This window comes from Sinocyclocheilus anshuiensis, unplaced genomic scaffold (assembly GCF_001515605.1).
Source record: "Sinocyclocheilus anshuiensis isolate Anshui unplaced genomic scaffold, SAMN03320099.WGS_v1.1 scaffold235, whole genome shotgun sequence".
Classification (NCBI taxonomy): Eukaryota; Metazoa; Chordata; class Actinopteri; order Cypriniformes; family Cyprinidae; genus Sinocyclocheilus; species Sinocyclocheilus anshuiensis.
In genome coordinates, this window is record NW_015552562.1 from 1,951,583 (window position 1) to 1,974,569 (window position 22,987).

Genomic DNA, 22,987 nt, shown 5'->3' on the forward strand with positions numbered 1-22,987 from the left:
TGAGAATGAGAATATGTGATATGTGAGCTGGGAATGTTGTTAATAATTCATATTTGTTACCAACGAAATTCGTTTTCATTTCACAATGATCAGTATTGTAAACAGGAATGGTCTACAGTGAAGCTTTACAGATCCTATAACCCAATAATGAGAAAAGGAACCTTAAGAAGGCTTAATATTTTTAAATATTTAAAATAAAAGAGTCTTCCAACGTCCAGTTCTGTTGAACCACTGATGCAAATTACCCAGTCAGAATAGAACAGGATAAATGGTGAACTTAACATGAACCTGTGCTATCTTGGTATTTACCTGCGATTGAAATAGTACCAGCTCTACTGAATAAGATGAACAGTGCAATTTTACCAAAAAGACACCAAGCCAGTGCTATTTCAGTGACTGCATCTATAGAGTTATCATGATCAAAGAAAGACGCTGTGTGTCCAACATGGACGATTGCACACTTAAGAAGGCTTAATATTTTTAAATATTTAAAATAAGAGTCTTCCAAAGTCCAGTTCTGTTGAACCACTGATGCAAATTACCCAGTCAGAATAGAACAGGATAAATGGTGAACTTAACATGAACCTGTGCTATCTTGGTATTTACCTGCGATTGAAATAGTACCAGCTCTACTGAATAAGATGAACAGTGCAATTTTACCAAAAAGACACCAAGCCAGTGCTATTTCAGTGACTGCATCTATAGAGTTATCATGATCAAAGAAAGACGCTGTGTGTCCAACATGGACGATTGCACACCAAACTGCATCATGAAAAGTGCTTATGTACAAGTAACTAACATACAGCATTATCCATATGAATTGTGAGTTACATTTGGCACATTAACTGGTATGGTCACATTTACTGAATTTTCACAGGCGAATTCCAGTCATTTCAATAGGAATCAATGTGCTCTTCACAATGGATTCAAGTTGAAATTTCAAGCTGAAATGTGACCATACCTTTACCCTGTGAGATTTATATGATCGGTTTAGCAGTTTAACATCCTCAATACTATATGGCACGAAAGCAGCTGGTTAAAACAACTTATGGGGTTGTTCCCATAATACTTTTCATATAAACATATAAACAACCAACAGAAGTCAGTGATATCCAGTCCTGATCCGCTTTAAAGGGTGTGTGATATGCATTAGTGTTAACCCGTAGAAACAGTTTTGACATCATATGGACTGTTCCTGCGATGCGAGTGTTTGTTCGGAGCGTTGTCAGTCAGTAGTAAAGCAGGCAGAGAGGCCTCTGTTGGCACAATCTTCACCTGCACCAGCTCATGTAGGTGTCCCATACGCACTCGGTCCTGGCAGACTATAAACAAGGTCTCATTTAATACACACTATACTGGGCGACCTCATGGCCTCTCTGTTAATAACAGGGCTAAATGGCACTTTCTGGAGACTGGGAGAGGTCAGGGCTTGGTGTGTGTGTGTGTGTGAGGCAGCCAGGCTTTGAGATGGAGAGCTTCGAGCACTTGTCTTAAATCACCATCTGTCTGTCACAGCTCAGCCCTCGACAGGTGCGAAGAGACCTGCTGCCCAGAACTTTTAGTCATAATGGCTTGTCAATAACTGACACCCCTGAAACAGACAAGAGAGCAGTTGAGTTGAGTTTTAGGGTGTTTTCACACCTAGTTTGTTTGAGCCCTGCAAACGATCTCAGAGCGGTTCAGCTTGTATATGTAAACAAACATGTGATCTCAGACCCCCCTAAAAGGACCCAAAAGCGAACCATACTCCGACCACCTCCAGAGGTTCGGTCCGTTTGTGGTTCGATTTCCTCCCGATTTGTGAAAGCAATGAGGTCCCGGACCGACCAACATAACAGTAATGCTTGAGGTTGAACTCATTATTTGTATATATTTTTATGTATGTCTTATTATTATTATTAATCAGTTATTTCAGACGTTTCAATCTTGTTACATTTTTCAAAAGTACATAAACAAACCAAATGTTAACTCTATGAATACAAAATAATTCTGTTGTCATTTATGTCATCTACGGCTAACTGTGCGTTAAATTATTTAATGCGGAGGCAAAGAACCACCCGACGCGCAGTGAAGATCTAGCTTTCTGCCCGCTTTAAATCAGACAGAGATGAAGTCGTGCGGTAAGATCACAATTATTTGAATGCATTGATTTTAATTAATGATCGAGAGAGAGAGGGATGAAAGTTGCATGTGTGAATTGCGTCTGTGCGTCTCATTCTGCGAACAGTGAAGCTGTGAGTTTCGTTACTTCAAAACATCAATTTTACCCCCTAGTTGCTGAGAAATATAATGTAGCGATTCAGTATCGAAGCTATTATATTAATAAAACAAGCATTGACAAGAACCACCGCTGCACAGAAGCTGGGGTCTGAGTTCTTATGAAGTTGTGGTGTGAACAAGAAAGGGTCTGAGATCACTTCTGTGCTAAAGAGGGTTCTCTTTTGAGTCCACTACATTGTGAACACTATCAGGACTGAGATCACTTTCGTCTGGTTCACTTTAAGTGAACTGGGTTTGGTTCTTTTAAAACAGACTATATGTGAAAACCCCCTTAGTTGAATATGGAGGTTGTGAGAGTGAAGCAGACCTGCGTAGCTGCGTCCGTTGCTCATGTTGGTGGGAATGAGACTCCATTTATCGGCAGCAGCGTTGTAGTACTCCACAGAGGACAGGTTACACGAGCCGTCGTCTCCTCCGATCACATACAGTAAACTGTTTATGGCACACACTCCTAGAGACAAACACACTTAACTCAGTTCTCCTTTTATAAACTATGATTTTAAAGGTCTTGAAACGGATCCAGTTTTTGACAGGAACCCTTGAGGACATATTGTTTTCATAAATGTGACCCTGGAGCACAAAAGCAGGCTTAAGTCGCTGGGGTATATTTGTAGCAATAGCCAAAAATACATTGTATGGGTCAAAATTATCGATTTTTCTTTTATGCCAAAAATCATTAGGATATTAAATAAAGATCATGTTCCATGAAGATATTTTGTAAATGTCCTACTGTAAATATATCAAAACTTGATTTTTGATTAGTAATATGAATTTCCAAGAACTTTATTTGGACAACTTTAAAGATGATTTTCTCAGTATTTTGATTTTTTTGCACCCTCAGATTCCAGATTTTCAAATAGTTGTATCTCAGCCAAATATTGTCCTATCCTAACAAACCATACATCAATGGAAAGCTTATTTATTCAGCTTTCATATGATGTATACATCTAAATTTTGAAAGATTTACACTTAAGACTGGTTTTGTGGTCCAGGGTCACACACACACACACATACATACACACATATATATATATACATACACACACACACACAGACACACACACACACACACACACACACACACACACACACACTCTCTTGGTGTTATAAAGTGAACATTAAAGTGTGACAAACATGCAAAAAAATAAGAAATCAGGAAGGGGGCTAACACTTTTTCACACCACAAACACACACACACATTTGATTTCTTTAGCGCTTATAATGCATTCAGGTCATTTTGAACTTGGATTGCTAAAAAATATGTCTAGACTATCAAAATACACCATTCGATTTTTCTAGATTTTTAAACAGATATAATCATTTAAAAATGATGGCAACTTTACACATGGTATTTCTCAGAGATCTTTTTTAGAGTTAGATTTGCCTCAAAAATACTTTCCTATATCTCACACACACTTCTAGAACTTTTTTAATAAACATGAAGATCAATGTAAACAGACAAATAAACTATCAAATTAACTACTGCCCAAAGCGGTGTAAAGTTAAAGTGAAAAAGTGAAAAGTGACGTGACATGTGGCCAAGTATGGTGACCCATACTAGGAATTAGTGCTCTACATTTAACCCATCCAAAGTGCACACACACAGCAGTGAACACACACACACACACACACAGCAGTGAACACACCCGGAGCAGTGGCCAGCCATTTGCTGCGGTGTCCGGGGAGCAGTTGGGGGTTCGGTGCCTTGCTCAAGGGCACCTCAGTCGTGGTATTGAAGGTGGGAGAGAGCGCTGTACATTCACTCCCCCCACCTACAATCCCTGAGACTCTGAGACTCTCTAACCATTAGGCCACGACTTCCCCCTAAATATAATATAATATATATAAATATAAATATAAAGCAAAACACCAATGACCAAATAATCTAAACTTGACAAATAAAAGGTTTGAAGAAGGAAAAGTCCATTCTGCTGCCACCTACTGATCAACCACTGCTGCATGAAAATTTGATCATGTTTTTCATTACATTAAAATTAATATATTTTGTTTGAAAATATTCTAGAGTAATATTTATGTTGTTTTGATGTTATTTTGTTAGAAATTTAATATGTAGGTTTCATAAATTTGGACTGTTTTTAAGCAGTCATGAGTTTTATGTAAGGAATTGAACTTAATTGATAAATTTTATACTGCTAATTCTATAAAATCATAAAACGATACATTAAATTTAAAAATCTCATGAATATTTATAAAAATGTTTTTTCTTGCATCACACTGGTTTATTTATAATTTGAAATGTAAAAGAATTCCTTACTTATTAAAAAAGTATAACACTGCAGCATGCAAAACTTTGAAATGTTTCACATTCAATGTTTAATGAGAAGCTATTTATCAGATATAATATGGTTTGTGTTGACCCCATGGCTGTTTTAACCTTATGCCTCACTGGGTCAAAAGTGACCCAGAATAGTCTGCTGTTTTATGCATTATGAAACTGGAAAATCTTGTTTTCAATTATTTGTCCTCCAAAAATGTTCATTAGTCTCACCTGCGTTCCTTCGGCACATGTTCATGTCACACACCTGTCTCCAGGTATTAGTGGCAGGATCATAGACCTCCACACTCTTCCTCACCAGAGGACCGTCATGTCCACCTGCAGCATACAGCTGTCCACTGAGCACTCCGACACCTGTACAAACACACAATCACATCACAGCCAGTGAATACATGGAGACCGCAAGAAGTGAGCCCAGTGCATATTCAAATCATGTCCAAAAAGGAACTAACCAGCTCCACTGCGTCTAGTGCTCATGTCTGCCACATAGCACCACTTATTACTGACCGGGTTATACTCCTCTACAGTACTCAAACACTGCCGGGACGCTCCGTCATATCCTCCAACAGCATAAAGCTTTCCTGTACAAGCATCAGACACACTATGTGAAATCACTACACAAACAATCTACATAAGCTAACACAGCTGCACAGTTTAAATATGTAACAACAACAGCCAAAAGGTGAAATATTGTGAAATCATCTTTTATTGTTGCATGCATAATTTCATGACCATGTTTGCACTTGAACCTCAATACGTTGAGCATATGTTGATTAATCAACACAAATGAACTCAAAATGCTCACCGTCGACCACTCCCACCCCAACACTGCTGCGCCTGGTGTTCATGGGAGCCACAAACATCCACTCATTAGCCTTGGGGCTGTACGCCTCCACTGACGACAGACCTACCGAGAGACATTCATCAAACAAATGCCAAAATGTCAGTCAAACAGGGCTAATGATGACACTGCTTGTGCATGTGCTTAAACCAGGCAGAGTCATCTGTGAACATACAGTTCACTGAAAATATACGCTACACTACTGTTCGAAAATGCGGGGTTGGTGCGATTATTTTATTTATTTAGTCTCTTGTTCACCAAAGCCGCATTTACTTATTTAGAATATACAGTAAAAATACAGTAAAATATTTTAATTTCATATAACTTTGTCAAAATGTAATTTATTTCTGTGATCAAAGCTGAATTTTCAGCATCATTACTCCAGTCTTCAGTTGCACATGATCCTTCAGAAATCATTCTAATATGCTGATTTACTGCTCAAGAAACATTTCTGATTATTATCAATGTTGAAAACAGTTGTGCAGCTTCAATTTTTTGTGTAAAATGTGATGTATATTTTTTTCAGAATTCCTTGATGAATAGAAAGGTCAAAAGAACAGCATTTATTTGAAACGGAAATCTTTAGTGACATAAAATGGGTAGATTACTTACAAATTGTAGTCTGTTACTGATTACAGATTACATGAAAACTCTATTCAGTAACGTAATCTAGATTACTCATTTTAGATTACTGTATGTTTATCAAACTTGTTTTAAACTTACCGTTAAACATACCATATTGATATAAAAAAGCAAAAGAAAGAAAATGTTTTTAGTTTATTGATATCAACATCATAAAATGCATTAAGCATTACATTACAGCAGGGTCAGTAATCAACCGTTACTGAAGGTGATTGGACATGATGAAGACTGTGTTCCACAGCTGTACATCACCAGTGTTCAGTAACTTGCATGATTACTTGTTTCATGCATGGTCTAATTGCTTGAAAGTTTCTTTCTGCACCCAAATTCAGAAGCATGGTTTACAAATTTATTTACACAACATTTGTGAATATAGTCAAAGCTAAATGGTATGATGAGTAGGATTTTTAGAAAGAAAAATTAAAAGAGAAAAAAATAATAATTAGGATTAAAAAATTATGAATAATTTTCTAATCATGTGATTTTGTAATACATAAAAAGTAACTGTAATCCGATTATGTGCATTTTAAAATTAAATGAGCATCTTAATTTTGGGAATCTGATTACCTAATCCAGATTACATGTAATCAGCACTGACTGTCGCTTCTGATTAATGCATTTTTGCTAAATAAAAGGTTGTTTTTTTTCAAAATAAATCTTACTGATCCCAAACTTTTGAACGAATACATCCTGAAATTAATTTTTCAAAGGTATACCTGTACTCCCGTCAAAGCCCCCGACAGCATACAGCAGGTCCCCCAGTACAGCTGCTCCTAAAGTGCTGCGGCGCTCTTGCATGCTGGGAACAGAGCTCCACTGCTCCTTCAGCCCATCATACACGTCCACCGTCCGCACACGCAGGGAGCCGTTAAATCCCCCCACCGCATACACCTTACCGGCCATATACACCACACCTACATGACACGCACGCAGAGCATAAGACTAGGGCTGCACGATTTATTAATTTAAATTAAATCGTAATCGCGATTAAGCAAAAGCTGCGATTGTCGTGCGTATCTTTCAGTGAAGCACGGTTCTGTGATCAGTAGTAAATCTCCATCCGAAGGCCAGAGGGCGCTCTCGTGCTGAAACTCCAAATATTCCCCGCAGAAGAAAGATAATGCAAGTTGTTCCAGGAAACAGAATACATGATTCAGCATGACTAATAATAAACACAGGACTATGACTATATATGGTTTATTGGAGTTCTTTTTATTAGAATTTCCACTACAATAAAGTATATTTATAATGCAATGCTAAATGAGTTCGGAATAAAATCATATTATTAAATGTGGTATTCTGTGGGACAAGAGGTTCATAAATACTTCTCATGTTTGGAAAGATGTTGCTTTTTCAAATGCACGTTACAAACGACTCAAACTCACCGGGTAAAGGCTCGATGGTATACAGAAGCGGCTTCAGGTGGAGCAGCGTTTACTACACAGAGCCGTAGTTTATTGACAAGCTACGCAAACTGCTTTCGTAATCGCAGAACGTATTCATCAATTTCATAACCGCGCGATTATGAATGTGCTTTTGCGTAGCTTGTCAGTGAATTACAGCTTCATTGTTAGTTTCCGGCCGCAGCGGTATCCCTTTGTGCATTATCTTTCTTCTGCGGGGCGTATTTGGAGTTTCAGCGCGAGAGCGCCCTCTGGCTTTTGGATAGAGATTTACTACTGATCACAGAACTGTGCTTCACTGACAAGATGCGCATGACAATCGCATTCGATTAATCGTGCAGTCCTAGGTAAGACCAAGAGAAAAAGCCATTTAGAGATGAGGGACAGAACAGAGAACAACCTGCTCGACAGCGTCTGGAGGGTAAGTCGGCCACCTGGTACCAGCGGTCCTCTTGAAAGTCATAGCACTCCACGCTGCGGATGGCTTTAGGCGCCTGACCCCCTACAACCATCATCACCTGTCAGATTCACAATAAAAATCAATCTGAGTCAATAAATTCATCCAGGTCTTCAGACTGTGACTAAGCTGTTAAAAAAAATGCAGTCATAATTTATAAGGTAGTCAGTTTATTGATGCCACATTGCTCAGTTTTGAAGTGGACGCTTGCGTATCAGGCTTCAATACACTGAATTCAATACGTTGACTTCTATAAGGAAAGATCTGATCACTTTAATAACCTGACTGTTGATCTTAAAAGTGTTTACCAACTCTCATTTCTGAGTGATATTTTGAAATTACAAGGAAATAAATGTTGTTTATAAGAGAAGTCAGAGAATTTTGGTTTTATTATTTTTTATTTTATTTTTATGGAATCCGCAATGATCGACTGTTGTAAAGCTGAAAGCCATCATATGAGATAATCAGATATAATAATAAACATATTTAAATCAAAGCAGTGTTTTTGATAATCAGGGACCATATTCACAAAACTTAATCGTATGTTCCTTAATCTTAAGGATAAAAGTAGCTCCTAACTTGCCGATTTAGGAGAAACTCTTTTAAATTATGTTTGTGTCAGTCATAAACTTAGGAGTATTTCACAAAGCGTTTTAGCACTAAAACCAGCTCCTAAATCTGTGAAAAGTAAGAGGTAGTTAAGAGGACTCCCAAGTCACTAAGACCAAATCACAAACCATACTAAAATGGCTGTTGCTGGCAAACAGACTCGGAACGAAAAAATTTCAAGATCATTTCCCTTTAATTTAATTGTCCTTCTTTTCATGTACAAGTTGGGCAAGAAGTAACAGCTGTCCTTGCATCCAGTTTGGTTTTCTTTTACGTTTGCACAATGTCTTACTATCAGCCATGATTGCTCTAGTAGTCTGTTAATTACAGGGCTGCTTATATCCAGGGAAGTCATTTCACTCTGCATCCATATTTGCAGCTATTTTGAACATGCAAGTGCGTTGCCCTTTTTCCCATTCGTAGTTATACAGGTAAGCAGTCTTGATATATACAGTGTTTAACAGAGCAACCTCAAGCTAACTTGTGAGTTACAGTTTGAATCAGACTTAGTGAATCACTCAGAAAACTAGTGATAATAAAGGACTAGTAAGTACACCCAAACTTGACTAGTACTGTAAGTTTGAAGCGAATATATTAATACCTTCGGCAAACTGACTGGTGTGCGTGGTCTGGTTCTGTCAGTTTTTATAAGGTGCCGCTGGTCTGCAGGTAAAAGGTGGTACTTCATCGCCTCGATGAGAAAGTCCTTACAAGTGTTGTTGTTTTTTATTAAGGGCTCCTCCTCTACAATCTGTACAAATACACATATAATCTTAAAAATAATGCTTGAATAAAATCACAAAAGAAATCACAATAAATACAGAGAAATCGCTAGTGATGTAACGATTCACTCAACTCGATGTGATACTGATTTCACAATACGATTTTCTCACAATTTTTTTAACAAAATGAGATTTAAGAAAAATTATTAATGAGAAGGTGTCCTTTTATTATTTCTCAGACTAAATGCTGCACATTTCTTTGTGAAACTGAAATATGTCAAATAAAACTAAACTGAAATTTAAAAAAAATCCCAAATCAATAATACAAATAAAACAAATCTCTTCATATAAACAAACTAAGACTTTGTCTGTGCTCTTTGTCTGTTTCTCTAAAATTAGAGGCGACCACTGCATTTTAAAGAGATAGTTCACCCAAAAATAATTACTAATAGTCTTTAATTACTCACCTTTATGTCGTTCCAAACCCGACATGGTTACCACTGCAAACAAAGCAGCGCTGCACTTATGAAAATAATCTAATCTAATGCTGTGTCCCGATTCGCCTACGTATACTATGCCCTAAAAGTATGTACTCTTTTTGTGAAGAAAAAGTATACTTTTAAGTCTGTAGCAGAATAGTAAGCAAGCTTTGGGACATAACTGCGTCTTTAACGGACGCTCTGTTGCTTAGTTACGTGCATCCTGTCACCATTTAAACTGCACTATCATCAATCGTCTTTTCAATGTTAACATTATCCATATTTCGTTTAATTTCCAACCGTATTGGAGAGAAATGAGGAGGCACGTTGATCTACCAGTCTCGGGGTCAATCATGCCGAGAACTCTCTTCCTATGTTTGCATGACGCATTTAAAAGTTAATGACCAAACGTATTATTATAAAAGTTCACAGCGTTGCTGCAGATGAAATATAAAGTGGATAACATTAAATAAATATTTTTCCAACAGGTTAAATATTGATTATTTATCACTTAAACCCCTTTCTCAGTCTCGCATATCCGCCATGTTTGTAGTTTAACACTTTTTATGCGTGTTTGTAGTTCTAATCAAATCCTTGTCCACTGCGCCATGTGTTGTTAGCAATATTAGCCATTAGAGTGTGCATGGATCTGCACTTCAAATTTCTACCTGAAGTAGTAAACCATCCGGGTACCTTTGGAATACTCATTTCGACATGCTACGATTTGGGACATACTAATTCTAATTTAGAATACTATTTAGGATGAACAGTATGCAAATTGGGATGCAGCATAAGGCTACGTCTACATTAATCCGGATACATTTGAAAACGGTGTTTTTGTTTTAAAACGCTCCACGTCCACACTAGCGTTTTCAAACGTTTTCCAAAAGTTCACAAGAACATCAGAAAACGGTCAATTTGCTTTATTGCGCATACATAAAGCCTCAAAAAAGCTCACTGACACGATACAGACGGAACAGACATGATACATTTTCATGCAATTCTTCTGGCAGGATCATTTAATTTAGGAAAATATCTCACCATTCACTGACACTAGAGGTCGACCGATAGTGGATTTTGCCGATACCGATAGCTAGGTTGGACCACACTGGCCGATACCGATTAATTAACTGATAGTTTTAAAATGGATACTGAACAAAAACTAAAATAGTGCTTTATTAACAAAAACAGTACTGAACCATACTAGTAGTAGTAGTAGTAAAAATAATTATAATAATAATAATAGTAATACTAAATGTTGAAATTAACACACTCTAACAAGGAACGATACTTAAACAGCTTTCATTAATCTTAATGTTACAAATGGACTCTTATTTTTTCTAACGCTTTGCTGAAAATGCACAATACACAATTCATTATGTACAATAACAACGATTCGGGACAAATATAATGTAATTTAATGGAAAACTATGTGAATGGCGCTCTGTGGCGCAGCAGGATTTTCTGTCGGCTGCATTTAAATCCGCGTCTGAAGTTTCCCGCTCTGTTCAGCGTGCAGTATCACGTGTCTAAACAAATAGCACGTGCTGTCAGTGATTTCAACCACTAGAGGCCGCTCTCGCACTGTATAATGAGAGCAGACCCTTCTCAGCTGCTCCAGCAACAGACGCAACCCGGAAAACTATCGGCATGGATTTTTGCCGATAACCCATAGTTCCAGCAATCAACTATCGGTGCCGATTAATCGGCAAAACCGATACATCGGTCGACCTCTAACTGACACATCCAGGTCGCACTCACTCATGATTGTATGTCTGACCTAAAACGCAACTGCCCTCGTGTTTTGCCGCAAACAGCAATCGCAAGTAAATTTTCTGTTGCCTGTGCAGGACTGTGATATGAAGAGTGTACAAAGTAACACATCTGTAGCAATAGTGTGCATAAACAGATATCTATTGGTACAATGTGTCACATGAATAAACATGCGTTATCGTTTTTAAAAGCCTCTGTTTTCACAGTCCACACTACAACGCGAAAATGGCGTTTTCAAGTTTATTCGCTTTGGAGAGCGTTTTCAAAAAGCTCAGTTTTCCGTGACAAAAACGCAGTCTCAGTGTGGACGGAATGCCAAAATGGAGAGACAAAGATGCGTTTTCAAACGAAAACGTATTAGTGTGGACAAGGCCTAAACTTTTCTGAAAACAGTCACTTCCCCTCAGAGATACATTCATATAAACCCAACCGTATCAAGATTCGTTTAACATCTCAACCGACTTGAATCGTCACGTTTGTATCTATTCTCAACCAGCCTGGGGTGCATCATTACATCCTGAGAACTCGCTATGAAATTGTGCGCAGTCATACCTGAACCAGGTAATCTCTGGATAGCAGGGGCAGTCGAACATGTTCCATGAGTTTAGGCATGTGCTCAAGACGGGCCTCTTTATCGTGCTTTATCCAGGTGATCATGGCTTCAAACACCTGGGGGTGTAACAGACGAGAACAATTATTATATATATTGTATGAATGCAGCTCACAGCCACAGCAGACCAGGCCACCATCCTCCACTGCCTGTGTGTCGTGCTCAGATGACACTGAAGCATCTGACAGATGACAGCTGCCATCCAGTGGGTGTGTGAGCGCAGACTAGAGACACAAGTTACTCGTAAGCAGACAGCAACTAATGCAGAGTGACTGACAGATGGCTCGTCGTCTCCTTCATCGTCACACCAGCATGTACATGTAAAAACCAACCATCAACCCGTCTGCTGTCTACAAATCACGCAAGGCTGAGCTAAAAACAGGCTCTGTGATGTGATGGATGAGGAAGAAACCGAGAAGCACAATAGAAAAGATACAACTGGGACAATAAACTCAGTAGTGCTACCTTCTCTTCAGTGGACACGGTCAGTTTGTCACTGGAGATCAGACTGCACACCTGCTGCAAGGAAAGGGCCATGAACTCCTCACCCACCATGACATCCGTGAAGTGCTGCTCTGCTTGAAAAAAGCAAATGTGCTCAAAAAGTTGTATCTTGGCATAAAAATACATATTGGTGGGTTGCTTAATCGACTAGCTTTTTCCCATCCCACAATGACTCAAGCAAGAAGAGAGCTCACCGGCGTAAGCGTGGGCCTGGCTGAGCAGTCCTGTGCAGGCATGAAGGTCAGCGAACGCTCGGATGCCCAAGCAGTTGGTGGGATGAAGCTGCGTCTGCAGGAAGTCACAGCAAACCTGTCGAACATCCATCAACTGCAGCAGGCTGGCAGCTGGGAGCAACACCTGGACACAGATATAATACATATACTGTACATACACTACCAATCAAAAAGATCTTTTAATGTTTCTGAAAGTAGTCTCTTACGCTCACCAAGGATGCATTTATTTGATTACAAATACTGTAAAAACAGCAATATTGTGCAATATTACAATTTAAAATGTGTTTTCTGTTTTAATATATTATTTACATTTTTAAAAAATATCTGTATGTATTATTTTCGATATATATGTAGTTTATTCCTGTGATCAAAGCTGAATTTTCAGCATCATTACTCCAGTCTTCAGTGTCACATGATCCTTCAGAAATCATTCTAATGTACTGAATTGCTGCTCAAGAAACATATCTTATTATTATCAATGTTGAAAACAGTTGTGCTGCTTAACATTTTTGTGGAAACCATGATTTTTTTTTCAGGATTCTTTGATTATTAGTAAGTTCAAAAGAACAGCATGTAAAATGTCTTTACTGTTACTTTAGATCAATATAATGCATTCTTGATTAATAAAAATATTAATTTCTTAAAAAAAAAATTCTTACTAACTTAAACCTTTGATAGTAGTGTACATACTAATTAGAGAGAGTTCTGCCTATAATTTTTCATCTTTTACCAGTAATGATTCAGTAAGGAAACTAAAATTAATTACATTTCACTTTAAATATTATTATTGTTCATCATTTTAAATAAAACATTATTTTAATAGAGACTGAATTATTAATAGATCATTTCAAAAGCTATTGTCACCACCTCAACTGTTATACTAAATTAATTTTATTAAGTAAAATGATGAATTAGGAACATAAATGAATTTAACCCAGCATCAGCTACTTAGCATACAAGTAAAGGCTTCAGGGGAAAACAAGACTAATATAGAAAAGCGCATCTGCACATTTTAGCTCAATAGCCACTTGGCCTATAGGGAAATATAACATAGGGTGAATCACTATACTGAATGGCATTGTTAAAATCCCCAAGGACCAACTAAGCCATAAACAGCCGCAACCCCCAGCAGAGCATCTGTCCATCCTATCCAGATGAAAACTAGGCCACTTCATGCTGCTCCTGCATAAATGACATGAAGCTTCTCAGATCATCTGTTCTCCTCCGTTGTATTCTGTACATCTAAACAAAAGCCCCACAAACGTACTGGGACAACAGAGCTCCAACACAAAGAGCAAAGTGCACATCACAGAAAACTTCCTCTCCAGCTCTGCTCATAATTAGAGGAAATACCCTGCCTCTCAGCACTCATAACAGAGCACCAGATCTCCAGAGCCAGGGAGCGCAAACAGCCTTTACACAAAGAGCTAGTCAGTTATGTTTGAAACGGTACAGTCTTCAAAGGTACATTACCTGAACATTATCCTCAGACACTTCGATCTCGGCAGTGTAAATATAATCCACCAGCTTCAAGAGCGTCTGTCCATCAACATCCCTGATCTCCACATGGTGAGCCTTGCTTTCACTCATGTCACCTGGACACATCAAGCACAACACAGAATCAGACACACAAACTCTTAAAAACTGTTCAAATGAGACTTAAAAAAGGAAGAACATTTTTTTATTTATATGTAACATCACTCTTGCTGCTGCAAATACCTTGCAAATAATTAGATGGTCTATCCTCAATTCCGTCATTTACTCGCCCTCATGTTGTTCCAAACCTGTTTTACTTTCTGTGGAGCATAGAAGTTATTTTGAAAATCACAGTATTTTTTTTTTGTTTTGTTTAATTTTTTGGTCAATGGGCAACAAAACTGTTTGGCCACCAACATTCTTCAAAATATCTTCTTTTGTTTTCAGTTTGGAATGACATGACGGTGAGTAAATGATGACAGAATTTCCTCTTTTTAATTTTTTGAATTAGAAGTCATAATTATAGGTCTAAATTAAGTCTCGAGTGCCATGAGGAACATGTGGCTCCCATCAGTGTAAGAAAAGCATTAGGATGTGATGTAGTACCTGTGAACATGGCGCAGAAGTAAGGACTGCAGGACGCTAAAACTACTCTGTGTGCCGGTACCTCCACTTCACCCGCCACCAGCAGAACGTCACAAAGCATCCTCCGACTGTGATTAGAAATAAAACATAAAAATAAAGATCTAGACGAGTAGCGTTTTCCCAAAAGTATTGTAAGCCCACACAGAGATCATAGAAACCATTGGTGCCAACAAATCTCTATGATCTACTTAAGACTTCCGATGCTTTTGGAGAACGCAGGCCAGAAATATCTTGGACAAGCAGACACGCTAACACGATTGATAATTAACTTCAGGTCAAGTCAGATTTAGTTGTACGGTGCTTTTCACAATACACATTGTTCCAAAGCAGCGTTGCAAAAAATCATGATTTTTTTTATGTTTATAATATCTTAATATCTTCATGCCTTATAGTTGCATTAAGCAAATCGCATTAAGTCGAGCAGCTGAGAAATGCTATATAGTACATATCACCATATGTAAGTATACTATGTATGCGGATAAAGTTGGATATACTTATATATATCCAACTTTATGTAAAGAACTGGTAAACTTGTATTTATTTATATTTTAAAATGAAAACTCTATTCCATATCAGTTCACCTCAAAATGTTAGGGGGGATGTGTCCAGTGTTGCCAATTTGGGGATTTTGTCGCCAAATTTAGCTACTTTCTCATTGTAGCTGCGACTTTTTTTTATTTTTTGCGACTTTATCATTTGTAAAGTATATATATATATATTTACTTCCCTTTACCTTTACCAAATTTACCTGTATTTACTTTGTTTTCATATTTGGTGACTTTTTGTGAAAAATGGAGACTTTTGAGGGTGGTTCTAGAGATTTTCTGAGGGAGGGGTTTGGCAACACTGGATGACTGCATCAGTGTCTATAGAGGCTACCTAAATAACAAGTTGCATCAGTTTACCAACCTTCTCAAGTCATTCATGAGCCGAAAGGCTTTCCTCATGTGTGTGAGACTGAAGGTGTGCAGCCCTGGGTCTTTGGCATCTTCCTGTGAGTCCAAACTAGGCAGAGGACAAGGGACTCCAAATCTAATGAAAGAATCAAAGAGATCTTTGCAACTAACATGTTCAATAATAAAAAAAAACTGTTTAATCAAAACATGTTAAATGTTTTAACCATAATGCTCGAAACAAAAACGAACTTATACTAGTACTAGTTTTGCATGACAGCTCTGCACCTACAATTTGGGGTTTATAGAGCACATCAGTGGATCGATCGGGAATCAGTTAAAGTTAAGTTACTGCACAAGACGATTAGCACGAGATTATTTTGAATGTCTCCTGCACTGCTGGCCTGCTAATACAGTATTATTTCACACATTTACGAAGGTGTTTACGATCATTTATATATATATATATATATGTGTGTGTGTGTGTGTAACACTTAAACGTGAAGTATGATGTTAACATGTTAAAATACAGACTTTAAGTGAATACACAACCGACCGCTAGCAATTTAGCCGCTACAAATAGTACTAATAGCAAGTCAGAATGCGTTTAGTTCGTTTTACGGTTCAAATGACAGCTTTATCTATTACTAGTCACGTCGGTTTCCTCTTTACCAAAAAACACATGTTGTTAGTTAACTGCATCTTTTTTCCCCCCCTCACAGCACACACTTACCCGTCACAGTCCATGGTTTGAGCAGATCGCGCTAGGCAGACGGCTAAAGTTAGCTTGCTACATCATCTTCGGCAGGTTTTGTAAGTCTCAGGCATTCGTTTGTTGACGTCTGCGTTCGTTTAAAGCCTCCAGTCGAGTGCTGAACGTTTTCATCAGGCTGTTTCGTGCTCAGTGCTGTCTCTCATGAGATGGCCGGGGTTGTTTACCTGACTGGTTAGCAGCTCGCAGCTATCGCTGGGCTCACGGACCTTTACACCCGAGAGCGTCGTTAGTGAAATTAAAGAGAGATGATTTAGCTCCATCCCTAATCCTGACAGTCTGGCATCGTCTTGTCAAAGTGCTCACTGTACATATTGTGCTCACAACACAATTTACGTTATGATATAAACTACAATATAAAAGTTAAAACTTAAGAATTCATTTAAACTTTGATTTCATATAAAGTCCCAGCTTTCACAGCTTACTAGCGATATCGCTAGCTATTAAGTCTGACACTGGTGGCTAATTAAGCTGTTAACATAAAGCTAAAAATGACCAAAAAACATACAGAAACAACTGTTCAGTCTTACCTGTGGAAGATAATACCCCGAGATCTGTTTTTATTATTGTGTGACGGTTTGTAGATGCCCAAGCTGCCGACGAGTCAGGTATGTTTTCTTCTGTCCCGATATGAGTTGCCCGCACCAATATGGCGGCGACGTTGACGTGCGGACGAGCGGCCAATGAGGCGTCTAGGTATTTATGTCTATGGTCGTAACGGTCCTCCATCATCAGCGCGTCGCCTAGCAACAGTGACACAATCGGTCACTCTTCAGAACACAATCACTCTAACATGCTTCTGTGGCCCTTATCAGCTATATGAAAGTTAATCATTTATTGTGTTATAGTGTAAACGTTACTCATTCTTTATCCTTTCTCCATCCTGTGTAACACCACTTGATGCATTCAAACATTAATAACAGACTCAAAAGATATCCAGTTAATTTTTTTATTGAATTCATCAGACATTCAACGCCATGTTTATTCGTGCTCATGTGCACTTTGCCATTATGCATTTGATTCAACTCCAGTCAAAGGAACCTAATGCAGTCGCCCTCCACGTACCATTATCAGGGCATCATCTTGGCACCAGGTCTGTAAAAACAAACAGAAGACACATATAATACTTTGATGAGAGCCATCCCAGTAGGCTTAACCCTAAAATGTTAACCCTGTGAATCAAAAATTGCCTTAGATTCAGTAAAGGCAACAGTGTTTATCCGGCTTTACGTTTGGGTGGTATTAGGGTTGCAAAGGGGTGGAAAATTTCCGGAAACTTTCCAAAAATCCCTGGAATATTCCAAAAACTCCTGGAAATTTTCCAAAATTGCAAAGGGGTGGTAAACTTCCTAAAATCCCTGGAATATTCCACAAAATCCTGGAAATTTTCCAAAATTGCAAAGGGGTGGTAAACTTCCTAAAATCCCTGGAATATTCCAAAAAATCCTGGAAATTTTCCTAAATGTAGTGGAAATGTTCCACCTTTTTGCAACCCTAGGTGGTATCAATATTTTAGATCGGAAATGCAATAACAGACATATTCCCAAAATATTTCAGACAAAGAAACCTACTCCAAGAGGGAAATTCTACTGGGGTTCCTTTATAACAAATATAAATTGGAGAAAGGCCTAGCTTTTGCCAAGTAAATTTTGTACATCTAACAAGATTAAGGAGATTTATTATTAAATCCTTAATAAAAATTTATCCCGTTGATTTGTCTATTTCTACGTATTCTGAAGTTGATGAGTCTTGCTCATTTTGTGGTTTTGAGGAAACAGCTGCCCATTTGTTTTTTGAATGTAGTATTACCAACTAATTATGGGTTGATTTAAGCGCTTATGTATCTAACCTTACAGATGTGACCCATACTTTCATCCTCAAAGATGTTATTTTTTATTATGAAAGCTATTATCTGATGAATATGTTGTTAATTTTCTTGTATCGAATGCAAAATTTTTCATTCATAAGCAAAAATGGCTAAAAATCTCCTTTGTCTTTCCCCCTTTTTCTTGCTGAACTTGATTCTCTTGTTTCATCTCTTAGACTTACAAATAACAAAGAGTGCCAAATGTTTGATGCATTATAACTTTTCTAAAATGATGTAATTTTATTGTTGTACTTTTCTGTATAGATAATACCATAAATTGACGTACGCAAATCCAGAATATTTGTTTTCTGTCCTTTTCTGTCCTCTTTATAGGAATATATTCATGTCTCATTTCCCTGTTCTTGTATGTTTCTACAAGTTTTGTAATAAAACAAACAGAAGACACATTTTCCAGCGACGTGAGCAAATCTCAGTGATAAGGCCCACAAAAAGACCATGATGCTTGACAAACCATGGTAAACTTAAAAGGAGAACGTAATTAGGGTTGCACGATTATGACAAATCATAATGGTCAATTCTTCCCTTGAAATAGTAATTGCGATTATTAAACTACAATTATCGCAATTTACATTATGTTTTGAATAGCGTTATACCATTGTTTGAAACAAATGCACGTCATATTTTTAGATGAAAATAAACAAGCTGAAAACACTAACTGAAAAACGTATTGCTTTTCTAGAGTATTAAGCCTCATGTCAACTTTACATTGGATCGGTTTATTCTTTAAATAAAAATTACATATAAGCACATTATAATAATGTTAAACTAAATTAAAACAATGGAAAAACCCTTAAGATAACCTGTAGAGAAAAAAAAGCACCTAGAAATCTTTAAGCACCTAGAATACCGCAAGTGGACTTTGAACGATTAATTGTCGCTTAAGCCCTATATGTAATCGAAATATTTTGATTTCAAATCACTGAAATGCAAGACATTCATTGTCAGGGCTTAACGTACAAAATCTTACCATGAGCATCTTGCCTCTCGGAGGTCCACGGGAATCTGGCATATGCGTTCATATGCAAACTCTGCTCGAACGCAAAGACGGGAAAAAAGGAAATTCTGTAAATATAATTGGTGTGACTTTCTGTATAACACGGATTTAAAAAAAGAACCTGCTTACCAAACTCACTGGAGTTCTTTCATCTTTCAGAGCATCTGGATTCACAGCTGCAGCAGAGGTTCATCAAGCAGCCGCGCTTAAAAGTGAGATTTTATTTAAATCCTTCCATTGCGTTCTCTCTGTGGAAAAAGAAGACAGATGCAGATGCATGTAAGCGTCAAGTCAACAAGCGGTGTCCTGAAACATGTCTAGCTACACAACCCCTTCAGATTTACACACTGTGCCTTTAAGAAGGGTCTATGTAGGAGGTGTGCTTTGAAAATGACAGCACTTTTGAAAAGGCCAATGCCAAGAGGTTGTACAGTTGCATTTTCACTAGTCTCACTCGATTATCAACAAAACCCACTGCCCTCTTAGACTGCCAGAAATGTAGGACAAAACACCGAGATGAGGAGGGGAGGGGGATTGATAAAATGTAAGGTAAATAACTGAAAGCACAAACCTTGCTTAATAAATGCTGATCTCCTTTGCATTTGATGTCATTAATATCTGGAACTAATGCGTCAAGTATACAGGAACTATAAGCTCCGTTCTCCGGTTTGACCTTAAACTGGAAATCGGCTAAAATATTGGATTAAGACATAACTACATAGACCACAATCACCACATTGAACTACAGAGCATGTTCTAATTTCCACTTTTCCTCTATGTTACATGGTCACCGCCAGTTAACGCTATTCACAGCTAGAATTTAGGAAATGCTGAAATAAAGTTGCATGCACGCTTTACGTTAACGACTCACAAATACCTGATTTCGTTCCAGGTGGATCCAAAGTATGTTAAAGACACACCCGATGCAATGTCTGGTGTATAAAGCATTTCTACAAACCTGGTGCGTTTATCCTATGGATTTTCAGCTGGGTTTCTACATCTCTGGAGTAGCCCTGGAGAATCCAATGACGTAGTAGTGGACACAGCTAAGGTATAGATCCGTCTTATTTGATCACTAAAAGTATTGGAACAAAGCTCTAAACATATTTTAAGAATAAAGACAACATATGGTTGGGAAAATATTGACATCCCCACATGTCTGATGCAAAGAAATGTCATTAATATGGAGCACTAGAGCCAATGCCTGATGACGGCAAAGGCTGGCCTCCAGTTTTAGTCTTACCTAGATGAAAAGACTGAATCGCTACACGGGCCTCATATGCGACCCAATAAATCTCAGCTGGCCATAAACCATACTGGCTACGGAATAATGACTTTTATTAACAGAAATACATACAGTTCAGTTGTATCTGAAATAAACAATATTCAATAGGTTATTCCGTTGAAGCAGTAATACAATGAGACAAGAGCATTTAAGTCCTTTACTAATTGATTAAAACGGTAGAAACGTTGTAACACAATATTTTCATAATGTGCTTGAACTATTTAACAAATGTCACTAATTGGGAGGAGACACAAGACACACGCTATATTAATGGATGTTGAGGGCTGTTTTAGTGAGCCTGAAACTAGTTCTTTAACTTGCTACGGTTTTGAGACGCCAAAGAAATTTCTGTTTATTCCAACACGTTTCTTATGTTAGGACGAACAGCTTCTAGTTGCCATCGAGCCTAATTAAAGAAAAGTTCAATCTTTCATTGGTTGGCGGCAGACTCTGCAGCAAATTGAGTTCAACAGTGTCCACTTTTTCAGCTGCCTTGATTTTCTGGAGTATTTTTCCATTCATTTTTCAAAAGTAAAGCGTTATAATTCCCTCAATCAGCTTTGCGTTTTATTTTAAACAAAATGGGTGCACGATGAAAAGTACTGCAATCCCAAGAAGCATTGCGAATGACAGATTAAACTATTGATTTAAAGACGTTGAGTGTGTATATAGAAACAAAATGTTACATTTATTGCAAAATAAGTAAATATATATATTTTATATATTTTAAATATATAATTATATCATGCGGCATGCTTCATGGGAGTGGGTGGGCACTAACATGTTTTATTAAAGATTTTTTTTGAAGAATCATGGTTAATTTTAACATTTGCAAAATGAGTTAAAACAATGCCCACTGACGGCTTCAACAAATGCATATAACATCAATTAACCTCATAGCTCACAGTAGGTCTTGTTTTATGAAGAAAACGAATGGGATTTTTACTGCAGGTACTGATGCACTCAACAGATCATGTGATATGCAAATCATGCCTGCTGCCAGCCAATGAATTTTTTAATCTCTACAGGGGGTCACTGTGATTGGCTCTCAATCAAAACCAAATTTAAATGTAGGGCTGCAAAACGATTAATCGCATACAAAATAAATGTCTATTTACAAACTGTGTGTGCACTGTGTATATTTATTATGGATATATAAATACACAGTCATGTATATATTAAAAAAAAAATTGTATGTATATATTTATACTTCATATAGTATGTTTTATATATAAATCTAACATTTTTCCTTTTTGTATACACGTGTGTATTTATATATACATAAATATACACAGTACACAAACATAAAATATGTAAACATGTATTTTGAATGCGATTCATCGTTTTGCAACCCTATAATGTATTAAAAAGAAAACACACAATAAAAATACAATACATATACTAAAAGTAGATAAACGCATGCATACAATAATTAACAAGCAAAAACTACTACTCTTAACTTAACCCCAAAGCACAAAAAACGTGAGTAACAGTTTCCCGAACAAGTAGCCTGCCAAGACACCACTGGCCAGTCTTATAATAAGTAGAGATCCGGAGTAGTAGTCCTATGTCTTGCTGGGGAAAAAAACTCCCTAGTACTTCAGGGAAAAGAGCAAAAGGATGTGTAGTAGTAGCAGTAACAGCTGTGAGATGTTGAGTAAAGTCGGATAGGTGAGCCCTAACGTTACCTATGATCTGCTAGGCTGGATAAAGTTGTGAACTCCTGAATGGAGCTCGAGTGTTTCAGTCAATGCCATGCCTCATTAAGGTGGCTCAATCTGGCTACTTAGCTGAAGATAATGTGTGGTCAAAACTGTGATGTGGGCTGGGGAAGGAGCTGCTCTTAATTTGTGACCTAATATACGCTCCTAATACGAGCCTCCGTAACCCCCCCTGCCGTAACCACCACCACCACCTCCTCCTCCTCGGGAGTAAGGAGCGTTGCTTCTGCCCGAGTAATTACCTTTCATTGGGCCATAACCAGAGGACTGCTGGCCATAGCCGCTGCCAAAGTCATTGTAGCCGTTACCACCGCCGTAGCCCTCCATTTGGTCCCCGTAGCCTCCCCCATACCCGCCACCGTAGCCGTCATTGCCTCCATAGCCGCCGCTGTAGTTACCGTATCCGCTGCCGCGCCCGCCGTAGCCGTTCTGCGGTCTTCCCATCCCCCTTCCGCCTGCGCCAA

At 37.9% G+C, this 22,987-nt stretch overlaps 2 protein-coding genes and 1 long non-coding RNA gene across 4 annotated transcripts; all 3 read right to left on the reverse strand.

Annotated features, from left to right (window-relative positions):
• Window positions 1-494: 494 nt before the first annotated feature.
• LOC107664762 (kelch-like protein 3) lies at window positions 495-16,859 on the reverse strand. 2 transcript variants are annotated; one of them, XM_016455408.1, is made up of 15 exons: window positions 16,597-16,859; window positions 15,880-15,975; window positions 14,932-15,038; window positions 14,323-14,444; window positions 12,811-12,973; window positions 12,578-12,687; window positions 12,055-12,171; window positions 9,130-9,279; window positions 7,863-7,980; window positions 6,776-6,973; window positions 5,382-5,483; window positions 5,029-5,157; window positions 4,790-4,930; window positions 2,588-2,731; window positions 495-1,591 (listed from the first exon to the last, which is right to left on the reverse strand). In XM_016455408.1, exons 1-15 carry the CDS (start codon window positions 16,608-16,610, stop codon window positions 1,563-1,565), a joined length of 1,740 nt encoding a protein of 579 aa, XP_016310894.1. In that variant the 5' UTR covers window positions 16,611-16,859; the 3' UTR covers window positions 495-1,562. The 2 variants fall into 2 exon arrangements, with proteins under 2 accessions (XP_016310894.1, XP_016310893.1); XM_016455407.1 differs by having other exon boundaries at window positions 15,880-16,002.
• A 711-nt stretch (window positions 16,860-17,570) lies between these two features.
• LOC107664754 (uncharacterized) lies at window positions 17,571-20,957 on the reverse strand. Its single transcript, XR_001631487.1, has 4 exons — window positions 20,089-20,957; window positions 19,647-19,765; window positions 19,491-19,551; window positions 17,571-17,730 (listed from the first exon to the last, which is right to left on the reverse strand). It is a non-coding gene; the product is annotated as an uncharacterized LOC107664754 (long non-coding RNA).
• A 1,160-nt stretch (window positions 20,958-22,117) lies between these two features.
• On the reverse strand, window positions 22,118-22,979 carry LOC107664753 (heterogeneous nuclear ribonucleoprotein A3 homolog 2-like). The gene has a single exon (XM_016455402.1). It carries the CDS (start codon window positions 22,965-22,967, stop codon window positions 22,671-22,673), a length of 297 nt encoding a protein of 98 aa, XP_016310888.1. The 5' UTR covers window positions 22,968-22,979; the 3' UTR covers window positions 22,118-22,670.
• Between the last annotated feature and the right edge of the window lie 8 nt (window positions 22,980-22,987).